Consider the following 13,153-nt stretch of genomic DNA (forward strand, 5'->3'; position numbering starts at 1 on the left):
GGTCTTTTTAAAATGGGTTATTTTCCTCTTTACCTGTATTGGTTCATATCACATCTTCTCCCCAGTTTCCTCATCTACAAAAGGGAGTTAAAATCAATGTTCTCTCAGTCTCCTTACAACTCTGATTCCATGATGCTACATCATAAGGGGGTAGATTTGATGAAATTAAAATATTCTCTCCATCTTAGGAGTCTAAAATTTATTAGTAATTTTCCTGAGAATTTGTAGGTATTAAATGTACATATTTACAAAAGATCATGACCATATGACATATTAATATATATTATTCATATCAGTCATCAAAGTTTCATTCAGAATGACTGAACATGCTTTGCAGACTTTTAAGTGATATGTAAATGGTAGCCATTTTTATCCATCCTGATTTTATACAAATATGAAACACTTTTTCTAGTCCATTACTCCTAGCAATGAAAAAAGTTTCTGATAGTTTTTAGTTGTATACATTTGTAAGTACATTTTTTGGTAACAGTTTCCAGAGGTAACTGATGCTCAGTGTCTCCAAAGCGAAACTCCTTCTTTTCCGCATAAACTATTCTTGCTTTTACTTTCTGGTCTATTGCTTTCAGAAATATTTCCACCCTAACAATTCTAATTGAATGTGTATGATATGCATAAGGAAACTTCATTTTTGATTGAAACCTGGTAAGAAGGGTTTCAACCTATTAGCAGAGAAGACTGAAGGGAGTGGTTGTGAGAAAGCATTTCCTTCTGCAACATGACTAAGGTGAAAATGTATTTAATAGGAATGTATGTGTAGAACCTATATAAAATTGTATGCCATCTCAGGGAGGGAGGAGGAGGTGGGGGGAGGGAGGGGGAGGGAGGGGGAGGGAGGAGAAAAAATTTAAGTTACATGGAAGTGATTGTAGAACACTGAAAACAAATAAAAAAAAAAAAAGCATTTCCTTCCAATGAGGTTCATTAAACATCTGAATGACTTACTAGAGGAGCTGGTAGAACCTAACCCACAGCTCTTCTGAACAGGGCACTACCATCTTTTCAGTTATCTAGGTTTATAATGACTCTTCACTTACACTAAGCCAATCAGCTGTCAGATTTTGTCATCTCTCCCTCCAAAAAATCTCTCATTTTCTCCATTCACACAAATTCCACCCTAATTTAGGTCCCCATTATCTTTGTTCTTTTGCAATAGCCATATATAATTGGTCCCCTTGTTGAAAATCTTTCTACGCTGAAATCCATCCTCCACAAAGCTGCCAAAGTGATGGCTCCAAAGGGTACACCTGGCCATATCTTCTCTTTATTCAATAAACCCTACTTTCTCCCTATTACTTCTGGGATGAAATATAAAATCTTTTGTTTAGCATTTAAAGCTTGTCACAACCTGGCCCTTTCTGATCTTCCCAATAATTTCATGTTACTCTTTCCCATATGCTCTATGGTTCATCCACACTGACCTCTATTTACTGGTCCTTACATGTTAGGTTCCATCTCTCTCTTTTGTGTCTTTGTATTATTGGACCCCCATGCCTTCCTTCCTTGCTTTTGACTCTTAGTATCCCAGGTTTCTTTCAAAACTCAGTCCAAATACCTCTTCCCACCAATTAGTGCCTTCATCTCTAAGGTCACCTTGCATCTACTTTGTATCTACATTGTATGTACCTCTTTATAACCTTCTTGCCTTCTCCATTCTTGTATAAGCTTCTGGAGGGCAGGAAAGCTCTCCTTGTTCTTTGGATCCTTGGTGCTTAGCACAATGCCTCAGCACATATTTAATAAATTGATGGCTAATTAGTGTGAGTTGACTGATAAAATCACAGTGCACATTTTGTTCAAGGTTCTAAAAGTACTTTATAAACATTATTTGAATATCTTGAGAGACAACTTATGTGTCAACCTGTCATGTTCAGATTCACAACTCAGAATGTTTGTTCCATGCTGATTTATTATTAAACTCAAGATGCGTGCGGCATAGGGCCCAAGTCTAGCAACCTGGAATTCTTTATGTCACAAAATTCCTCTTTTTAAATAATGCAGAATGTGCTTCCTAGAACTAATAGGAATTTAAGTATCTTTACTAAGACGGTTTCAAAGTTCCCATAGAGACAGCTAGGTAGAGCACTGAGAAGTCAGGAAGACCTGAGTTCAAGTCCTACCTCAGACATTTAAGAACTGCGTGACCATGGGCAAGTCAATTAACCTATCTGCCTTAGTTTCCTCAACTGTAAAAAGGGAAAAAGAGGAGAACCTAACTTGCAGGGTGGTTATGAAGATCAAACAAGACAATAACTGTAAAGTGCCTGGCACTTTTAGGGACTATATAAATGCTTATTCTCTTCTTTCCCCAGGACAAGAACTGAGCTTTGTGTTTCTCCCAGCAGAGTCTATACTGTCCTTCTTCTCTCTCCTCTGAAATCTCTCACACCATTTTATTTTGGTTTCTTCCATGCATTACTAAAACAGGCCATGAGGTCCAGTGTGTTGGAATTAGAACACTTGGGTATGAATCCTGTTTTAGTCACTATGAGACCCTTACCTAGTCACTTAATTTGTTTTTGGTATAAAACAGGGAGAATAATGGCTACAGAGCATTTGCCTAATGATATGCTTAGGATCAAATGAGATAGTGTATGCAGGCAACTTTGTAGACTTTTAAGCACATAAGTGACAGTTATAAATCTTATTGTCATCACAATAAAATATGCCCTATAGTTATATGTCTATTTATCTTCTTATTACTAATAGACTATAAGATCCTTGAGAACAATGATGGTATCTTATCTTATCAGGACCTAGGTTGTCTTAAGTCTAGCATACATTTAATAATATTATTATTATAGATACAATAATTGAAACTTACTGGGTGTCCTTGCAGCCAGGGAGCGTTGGGAGTATGAACAGTGTCATTACTCTATTATTATAGAGTATTGTAGATAAAATTATAACTTTATGATAGATAGATATTCTGTGCAAATAAAAATGAGTCTCACATTTGTAATGGAAGGTCATGGTGTAGTGAACAGGGAGCTGGGACTTGGAGGCACGAAGATCTGCATTCAGGTTCAGCCTCTGATACTTACGGGCTGTGTAACCCTGGATAAGTCACATGACTTCTCAGTGACTCAGACAAATCTTAAAAACCTTTTTGGTGTCATGGTCCCTTATGGCAGTTGAAGTCTATGGTTCTCTTTTCTGAATATTAGTGTTTTTAAATGCCTTCAATAAAATGCACAATGATGAAGAGCATTTCCTTTAAATACGGTCATAATGATGCTTTTAAAAAATGTTTCATGGACATTAGGTTAAGAGTAAAGTTGGAGAGGAAGTTCTCATCTGCACAAGAGGAAATTCTGGGAGGCCCCTTAGACTAATGAATGCTTGTGTTTTATTAAAAAACAAAATAGAGATTCCTGTGGATTGTGACTATAGGGGAAATTTTCCATCTTTAGGAGCTTCAAGATGGTCATGTTGAAGAACTTACAGGACCCATTCCCTCCCTTGTTCAAGACTGGCAAATGTGATAACTGGCATCTTCTCATTCAACACCCTGTGATGAAACTGGTATTGAACTCCCCTCCTGCTAGTCCTAGCTAGGTCTGAGTCTGAACAAATCTTCTCTTCCAACACCCTCAGGCCGATTCAGCTCTGCCTTTTCCATTCTTAGCTCCTGGCTTTGGCTTCTACTTCAGACACTGCCACAGGTTATTTCCAGTTTCTTTGTCTCTGGGCAGCATCTTCTGATTGTCTGATTCAACCTCCACCCTTACCCTTCTGTCTGTATCAGAGTGACCTAGGTAAGTTGATTCACTTCTCCGTTCCACAGAGGGAAAACTTTTTGATCAAGCCCCATGAAGTCAGAATAATTGCAGTCTCTGCTTGATCTGACCATTGGATTCAGCTGCAGGCAAAGAGTATAGCCTAACAAAATGTATTATACCCTTTGGTGGAGTAATGGGGAAGAGAGGTCTAAATCTACGTGATTTCATCTGTAAAGGGATTTTCAAGGATAAAAACAATTTATGCAGATCGACAACCTCTGTAACTTAAAGTCTTAAGAGTACCAGTGCTAAGGACATTGAGAAGTTAAATGACAGTCATGTATATGTGAGAGATAGGTTCTGAACCCATGTCTTCCTGACTCCAAAACCATCCTAGACTGCCTGTCACATTATATAGAATAAGAGCTTGATATATATTCACTGAATTGAATAAAACCATAAGAAAATAAATATTTGCCAAGTAAGCAGGCTAAGGTAAAGTATTAGCAGTGGAATCAAATCTGGCTTAATCATTATAGAAAAGGCATATTTTCTCAAGGAGAAGATAATCTGAAAAGTTAAGTGTCATATCCACAGCTTAATTCTGTTTCTGTTTAAAGGCTACAGTTTTAGAGTGAAGCAGTGCCTGGAATCTATCACAGAGCTTTACCAATGAACAGAAGACTTAACAGATCAAAGAAAATGCTAGAGTAACGATGCTATTCATACTTCCAACCCTCCCTGGTTGCAAGGACACCCAGTGAGCTTCAATTAGCTCAATCTCTGATGTTTGTCTTTCTCTTGGAGCTGTGACCCAGAAGATAATGCCAAGAAAAAAAAAGACAGCAGGTCTGCACCAACTGTCAGTAATACAGAAAGAGAAACAAAAATAGAGATGATTTCAAGAAATGTTTCAGGGTAGAGAAGGACCAGAGTGGGGGAAAACCACCCTTCCATTCCTAACATAGGAGAATATCACACGTAATTGCATCTATCCATCACCTCTTCTGATATCAATGGAAGAAATACATACATATCTCCTAAGAAAGAAAGTCCATCAATTTCATGCTGTGACTTCTCTTAAATCCATGGGAACTTATAATTGTTTTAAGATTTCAGAAAAGACAAGGGTGTTCAGCAAAATAACAATTTCTTTTTCCTGTATTAGTGTCTAATCCTATGAAACCACTGTTGTCTGTTACTCACTTCCTACTTCTCTCCCATGGGTTAAATGGTAAAGCCAAGTAATGAAAATCTTACACTGTGAGAGTAATAAGTCATTGATGTCCCAACAATGCTTATAATGTAAAGGAACCACAAATATCAGTAGGGATCATTTCATTCTTTATCCTTGTATCCCCAGCTCCTAGCCCAGAACTTGACTCATAAGAGGTATTTACTATTTCTAGACTGATTGAATGTCATGGTTTATTCTTATTAATAACCTCTTCACCATTTCAATTGTAAAAATCATTGAGGATAGGTAGGGCTGATAATGGGGCAGCTAGCTGGCACAGTGGATAGAGTACTGGGCCTGGAGGAAGGAAGACTCATCTTCTTGAGTTCAAATCTGACCTCAAACAATTACCAGCTGTGTCACCCTGGGCAAGTCACTTTAACCTTGTTTGCCTCAGTTTCCTCACCTGTAAAATGAACTGGAGAAGGAAATGATAAATTACTTCAGTTTCTTTGCCCAGAAAACCCGAAAAGGGGTCATGAAGAGTTGGACATGATTGAAATGACTAAACAACAGACCTGATAAAGTCATGTCAGTAGAGGTAAATAAAAATGGCAGTGACATATAAGTGATACAGCCTTATCAGAATCTCAGAGTCCCATTAAGAAAAAATTATAATGAAGAAGAACAGAACAGTGTAATTGTCTGTTAGTTTAACCTCCACTTAGTTTTACAGATACAACTGACTCACAACAGAATTCATTTCTTGCTGTCTGCTCTTAAAGAGAAAAGCTTTCATAATTCAGTCTAATTTGTTTCGTGTGTGTGTACGTGCTTGTGTGTGTGTGTGTGTATTTATTCTCAGATCCCAGTTTGTCTTTAATATAAGGGTTGAAAGGTTTCTAAAAGTGCTCTCTGCAAATCATTATAAAGCACCAAACTAATGTGGATCTTAACGATGCAATGATGCATTGCAGATCCTGCTGCTGGAGAACAGGGTTAAGACTTTAGAGATGAAAATGGACAGATAATATAGAGCTTTCTTCAGGTGCTACCACAAGTTAGCTGGCTTCCATAGCAGATATTTGGGAAAAGTCAAAGTTAGATACACACACACACACATATACATATATACATACATACACATACATATACATACAGATACATATACATACAGATAGATATAGATATCTATCTATCTATCTATCTATCTATCTATTGATCTGTCTATCTATCTATCCCTTTCCAAGTGACATTGTAAAGGTATTAATAGTCCTGAAGTGGAATAGGAAAAATGGGAGCTGAAAATATCTAATCACTAAATGTAGCCTTTCAAAAATCTTGCCAAGGTTAGACACCACCTGGGAGCAGCAGGAACCCCAGGACAGGGACTGGACCTGGGCTTTTACAGGAACTCCCAGAGGAGGAAACCACACTTCCAGCAGTGTAGGTGGGCATCTTCTTTGCATCTTAGCTTTCTAACCTCTGACAGGTTAAGCAACTTGCTCGAAGTCCAAGAGCCAAAATTCTTTAGGGCAGGACTGGAAGCCAGGTCTAATTGGCTTCCAGGATAGTTCTCTATCCATGCTGCCACTACCTGTATTTTTTAAAATCATTAATTCTGAATTTATTTACCCAATGCCAAGCCTTCCCAAACCCTTGCTTTTGCCTTCTATTCCTTTGCTTAGGAACAACAATGAAAGATTTCCACTGTCATACATTAATTTCATGTATGCAATGCAGACAAGGAAACGCGTTATTTTTAAAAGAAGACATGATATATAATGGGCATTTTTATAAACTATCGGAAGAATGGACAAATCCTGTGGATCTACGGAAAATGAGCTATCTACATCCCAAGGTCTTGTGAGAGGAAAATAAAAATACTTTATGAACCTGAAAATCTACATAAATCAATCTTCTGAATATTACTTAAAATGCATGTAAAATCAAAGGAAACACTTTTCACATATTATCTCACTTGATCCTCATAACAATTTTATGAGGTAGGTGAAATTATTATTTCCATTTTCTACATCTGAAAACTGAAGAGCTGAGGTGAAAAGACTTGCCCAGAGTCCTAGAACTAGTGAATGTCTGGAAGAGTTAGTTTATCCTAACCCCCAATCCAGTATTCTAATGCTGTCAGCAGTGTCAAACTCATTTAGAAACTGGGAGTCACTAACGTATAAAAGGATCATTGCTAGGCACACATTATCTTAAAAACACAAATTAACATTACCTGTGTTCTACTGTATTTTGTTTTGTTAAGATTTCCCAATTACATTATTACATTTTAATCTTGTTCTGTCTCCACTTGGGAGCATTGCCATAGCATGTGTCAGCAACGACACACTGTTTCTCATTTTTGAAGAGGAGGTTAGCTACTTACACTTTGAGCTAAGCAGAATAAAGATAATCATGAACCACTTAGCTTGAAGCTACTACAAATCCATTTTGAGAAATGTTCTTAGGTGATTTTAAAGGGTAAAGAAGGTAGTAGAACCATGGCCAGACAATGAAAATCCATGGTAAAGCTAACAATTTTGATAAGAATTTGAACAGCCACATTAACTAGTGAAAACTATATTGCTGAACAATTTCAAGAAATATTGTTTATATTTATAATTTTAAGAGATATAGAAGAAGCAATGTCACTAGCAAAGAACTATCAAATGGAAAACAAGGGACTGGATTTCTAATCTCAGTTCCGTCCATCAATTAGCGCTAAACTCCTAAAAATGACAATTATTTTTAGCTTCAGTTTTCTCATCTGTAAAATGCAGAGGTTGAAGTACATGGGCTAGATACCTTCAAAGTCCATGACATTCTTCATACATATGGCAATTTGAATCAACAGCTATTAACATGTCCAAAACAGAACTTAGCATGTTCCTTCTGAAGGTTTCTTTCTTCCAGACATCCCTCTTTCCATTGAGGTTGCCACTATACTTCTTCTAGTCACCAGTTCATTATCCTGAAATCGTCCCACACTCTCTCTTCTCCCTTGACCTCCATATCCATTCACTTGCTAATTCTAGCTGTACATCATCTACAAGGCTCCTTCTTTCCACTTGCACATGATTACCACCACAGTTAAAGCCATTTTCATCTCAACCGCACTATTATACTAGTCTGTTAATTGGATCCCTTGATTCTTGTCTTTCTTCTTCCAAATACAACTGCCACACAGCTGCCAAAATAACTTTCTTGAGATACAGATTTGATCACCTTTTCTCTCCCAAAATTTTTCATTGGTTCTTTGTTGCCACTAGGATTCAACTAGGATCCTTTCCTACTAAGGAAACTAAATATAAAGTCCTAAGCCTTTACAATTCTCCCTAACTAGTATTTAATTTGCCTTTCTTAATTTCATACTTTACCCACATACTCTATGTTCCAGTCGATTTGGACTATTAGGTACTCCCCAAACCTGAATTTTCACCTTATTCCTCTATTGTACAAGTCATTCTTCCTGTCTGTAGGGATCTGTCTTTCCAGTTCTGAATTTTAGGATCTTTTGATCCCTTGAAGCTTTACCTTAAGTATCACATTCTCCATGAAGCCTTCTTTAGCTATCTCCACTCTCAAATGACCTCAGATTTACTTATCTACATACACATGAATCACTCAAGTAGAATATGAGTACCTACGAACAATTTCTTTGTAAAAAGAAATTGTAAAGACTGGTTTATTGAACTTGGCTAATATCTGACTCCCCTTTGTAATGTTATCTGGGATAAGAAATTTGTTTGCAAACCTCTTCTTCCTATTTGGTGACAATTTACCCAGTCTCTTTCAAAATTTTAACTTTCTGACAATGTCAAGATAGTGGGTCTGAATGAATGTGGTTTTATTGGACATAGTGCCATGTATATATTGAATACTAGAGCTGGAAGAACCTTAAAGAGGGCATGGCTCCCTCATTTTATGGAGAAGAAAACTGGGGCCCATTCAGATAAAGTGACTTGGCCAAGAGCACAAAGAAAATCAGCCACCAATCTGGGACTGATTTCCAGATTTGTGAGTGATGCTTCTGCCTCACTACAGACATTACAGGTTACGTGATAGGAAAATGGTTGTCAGAGATGAATGCTCACATTACAAGTGAGGATCATAAAAATAAAGCTGCTGGTATTTCTATATGGACACTGCATTTTATAACTCCAGAGAGGAGGTAACTTTTTTCTAACATATAAATTAGATTACATTCCCCTCTTCCATTCATCATAACTTCTTTTCACCTCTCTTCATCTATTGGTTGTACTATTTCCTTGAATTCTTTTTGACTTCTGGAGTCCTACTTTAATTTCATAAACTGAATTGACCATCTGAGAAAAATCCTATTTTCCCTAAGTGTTCACTATGACAGCCTTCACAAAGGTGATGATATTGTGTCCTGAGTTGAAGAGGTCTCTTATATTTGAAGGGGATTGACAGAGAAATTAATTAATTTCCCCTTGGGTTATAAAGGAAGCTTTGGTCATCTCTTTATTCTAGTAGGTGAAGTAGGAACATTCCCTTGGGGCTAGTTGGATGGAGTATGTTGAAAATGGAGATGAAGTGAGTGTGTTTGTTCAATTTTAGTGAGCTGATGCTGAAGCTAGTGATGTGAAACACAGAGAGGGAGAATGGAATGTAGATAAAGTGCTGTGATTGTGCAGAAAGGTGAAACTTGATTTAAGAAATAAAAAATGAGTGAAAGATGAAGGTGCTTCCAGCCCAGAATCACAGGTAAGCACACTAGTTCTAGTGCACAAAGAAATTCCAGTTCTAGGGACGGTGATAAGAAAGATAGATTGTTAGATTTGGGGTATATTTGACTTGATATAGTCCTGAGATCCCAGGAAATTGAAAATTGAAAAAATTGAAGCCAGAGTTCTTGGGTTTCAGGGAGGAATATAAATAATACCACATCAGAATTTGTGTTTAAGTGGGACCATGAGATATTGCAAAATGAGCTTTATTAGATGTCACACCTATATAGATCAAAGTGGGTATGTTTTGTCTAGCTTTTTAAAATCTTCCTTTTCATACTAACAGACTCTTAGCTATTTCTAGAATATATAAAGATGGTGAACTTTCCTGGGGTTGCTGTCAGGTCTGGGGACAGAGCCCCATCCATATGCTTCTAGGCCAGGAACAAACTTAAACCAGGTCGTAGTGGAAAGAACACTTGGGGAAATGGTAATCCTGGGTTTTCATTAGGAATTTCATCTAGCTCAGGTTAATCTGCAGAGACAACTGATTATAACTTGACCTTGCATTGTGGTTCTTCAATTAAAATCAGGAACTTTTGGGAAATTTTGGGAATTCCAATACCTAGGAGCTGGCCAGGGTCCTTTTAAGATCATAATTTCTTGAGATATTTTTGGGAGACACCTGAAATTACTCAAGGTGTGAGGGTTATCACCTCAGGTAACCCACTTACAAACTGGCCATCTAACTGATGTTTATGACTGATGTCTTCATTCTGGGAGAGTATGGCATGCCATGTGAAGTTCACGATTGACATCGTTTCTTTAAATTGTATCTGACATGAAAATATACACTATCATTCACTAATTATAGGGATAGGGACTGGATCAATAATTTCAGTGATGTGGGGAATACGTTTTCTATCACTTTCAGTCTTAGACAGTTGCTTGGAGGATTGAAAAGTTAAGTGACATGCCTAGGGTGACACAGAAAGTATGTGTCAGAGGGAAAGCTTGAACTTGGGACTTCTTAGGTTTAAGGCCATCCATTTCTGCTATAGCACACTTCCTCAACTTATATATTCTAGAGTAATATTACCAAGTATATGGATACTTTATTTACTTTCATTTACTCCTAACCTCAAACAGTAGCTATACATTGATCATATTACCTTTCAGATAATGTGTCATATTCATTTAAACTGTTGCTAGTCCACAGGGTTTATCTGACCTGTATATCACATACTACAAAAGTTTCCATTTTCCATTTTATAAAACCCACCTTCCTTTCAAATTTGTATGGGATTTTTTAATGAGAAATAAAGAATTCTATATCAAGATGCTGCATCTAATTCTTGGGTGAATATATTTGACATCAAGTTGGTGAGTTTCTTATATTCAAGATATCCATGTCAGGGCTCTGAGATATCCACATGCATTTATCCAAAAATGAAGAAATGAATGATGAAAATGCCAAAAAGGATATAAAATAACAATAAGTAAAGAACTTCAGGAATTTCTCAGGAGAGGGGGTCAGAAAACTGTAATCAGCATTAAGGTAGCACACGCCACTGTCAGCTGCTATCACTAAGCTGTTGCATGGATAAAGGGACATGCTGGGAGGCTAATGACATTGCAGGGAAACTAGCTCCCTTCACTTTATCATGGGGAAGTACCAGGCTGGGGCCAAGGCAGACTTTCCCACCTATATTATGGGTACTCTTTTAATTCTTTGTTGCAAAGAGACAAGTTTGTTTAACTTTTTAATTAGTGTCTGTCCTTGCTGACAGACATTGTGAACAAGGCACTTTTTCTCCATTACTGCTTTGACTGTAGATTTAATTACTTTGGAAATTAATCCAGAAGTATGACTTTAGGCACAACATTTAAGCCATCTGTGTAGCTATACTGTTCTTTATTTTTTCCAAGTATCATTCCACTCTCCTGGTGAGTGGTAAGAAAAGAATGTAAGGAAAGCAATTACCAGTGTGAAGGCAGGCACTGCACGGAAGTTGTGTTATGAATCATACCTTTGGAAGTCTGTGCTTTATTTAAGCTGTATGGAGGCATTATTGGAGAAGACTCAAGAAAACTTAGTGGGTCAAGCTTTGACACTAAGTAGTGGGCTAGTCACTCACTGGGACTCAACTTCCTTATCTGTAAAATGAGGAGATCAGGTCAGATGATCTCAAGGTTTCCACTACACAATGACATTCTAAGACTCTATGATTTTCAGCACAAGGACTTTAAAAAAAAAGGACATATTTGATTGATTTGTAAAATGATGGCACTGGACCTCATCTCTGAGGTTCCTTCCAGCTCTAACATTCTCTGCACATATACCTTTCAACTCATCTCTTAATGAATCAAGATGAAATACATGTTCCCTGGTTATTATTAAAAATAAGAATGATTCCTTCCTTCCTCCCTCCCTATCCCTCCACCAAAAAAAAGTGAAGCTGAGCATTCTTTTATAGACTACAGACATGTAGCAGAAGACATGGATTTCTTTTGTCTTTCATGTCACAAATGGCAAGTAATCAAAAACCTCTTAGTCTCACTAAGTGTTTGATCACAGAGTATGGCATGCATTTGAACTAATGAAGGCAAGAATGGCTAGGGGAGGGGTGGAGAAGGAAAAGGCAGAAAACAACAGCAGTATGGTACCTTCTCATACAATCCAGGGCCCGGATGAAGAAGTCCTTGTGCAACTGATGTTCATCTCTCAAGATGGTGCACTGTTCAAGGGTAACTGACATAGACGTCCTGTCTTTGGCACTTTTACAGCAGGTAATTCGAATCCCATTAAGTTTGCGGCAAATCTGCAATACCAAAACTGGATTATGGCTTGTTCAAAGCTGCTTGGATATATCATGCTGCTACAGAAATAAAGCAGTATGCTCTACGGAGAAGAATTATTGACTTTGGAGTCAAAGGTCCCTATGCATTTTGGGCAGGTGAGCCATTTTACCTGTGTGGGTTCAGTTTCTTCATGTGAAGAATATGAGATTCAGACTTGATGCTTCTCAGGGTCTCTTTTAGCTTTTAATCTATGAAGTTCTAAAATTCTGAGTTTTTTAAAAATTAATTTATGGAATAAAGCATTTCTATAACAGTACAATTTAAAAAAAAAAGATGATTTCGGATGGTAGAAACCTGCTATCTTCAGATATGAACTATGATTCCAACCTACTCCTTTATATTTTGAATGGTTTCCTATATGTAACTACTTCTTAAATTAAAACTCTGGTAGAAAGATAATAGGACAACCAGTCAAATGTGTTTCTCTCCCTGTGGTAAAGGGATTGCTGAAAATATATTTAAGGTGCTAAATTTCTAGGACAAATAAAATGGGATTTGGCAAAGATTAACATTAACCTAAAGTGGATAGAGCTTCACTGCTGAAATAATTCTGTTGCCCAACTCTGTGTTAGGTACTGGGGGTAAAAAAGACAAAAATTGAATAAAACTTGTCCTCAGAGAGAATAGTGTGTTGACCATTAGAAAGACAAAATATTCTGAGCTACCATCTATTGACC

At 37.2% G+C, this 13,153-nt stretch overlaps 1 protein-coding gene across 9 annotated transcripts in view; it reads right to left on the bottom strand.

The window, feature by feature from the left end:
- The window catches only part of INPP4B (inositol polyphosphate-4-phosphatase type II B), a 958,716-nt gene that overhangs the window by 61,750 nt on the left and 883,813 nt on the right, over positions 1-13,153 (bottom strand). For 8 of the 9 annotated variants that reach the window (XM_072621124.1, XM_072621125.1, XM_072621132.1 and 5 more), the window contains one exon: positions 12,282-12,436. In XM_072621124.1, the coding sequence (XP_072477225.1) occupies positions 12,282-12,436 (155 nt within the window). Of the gene's footprint in view, positions 1-11,131; positions 11,772-12,281; positions 12,437-13,153 lie in introns of those variants that run through there. The other variant, XM_072621126.1, reaches the window with a different exon arrangement.

The sequence above is a fragment of the Notamacropus eugenii genome, chromosome 6, assembly GCF_028372415.1.
Source record: "Notamacropus eugenii isolate mMacEug1 chromosome 6, mMacEug1.pri_v2, whole genome shotgun sequence".
NCBI lineage: Eukaryota > Metazoa > Chordata > Mammalia > Diprotodontia > Macropodidae > Notamacropus > Notamacropus eugenii.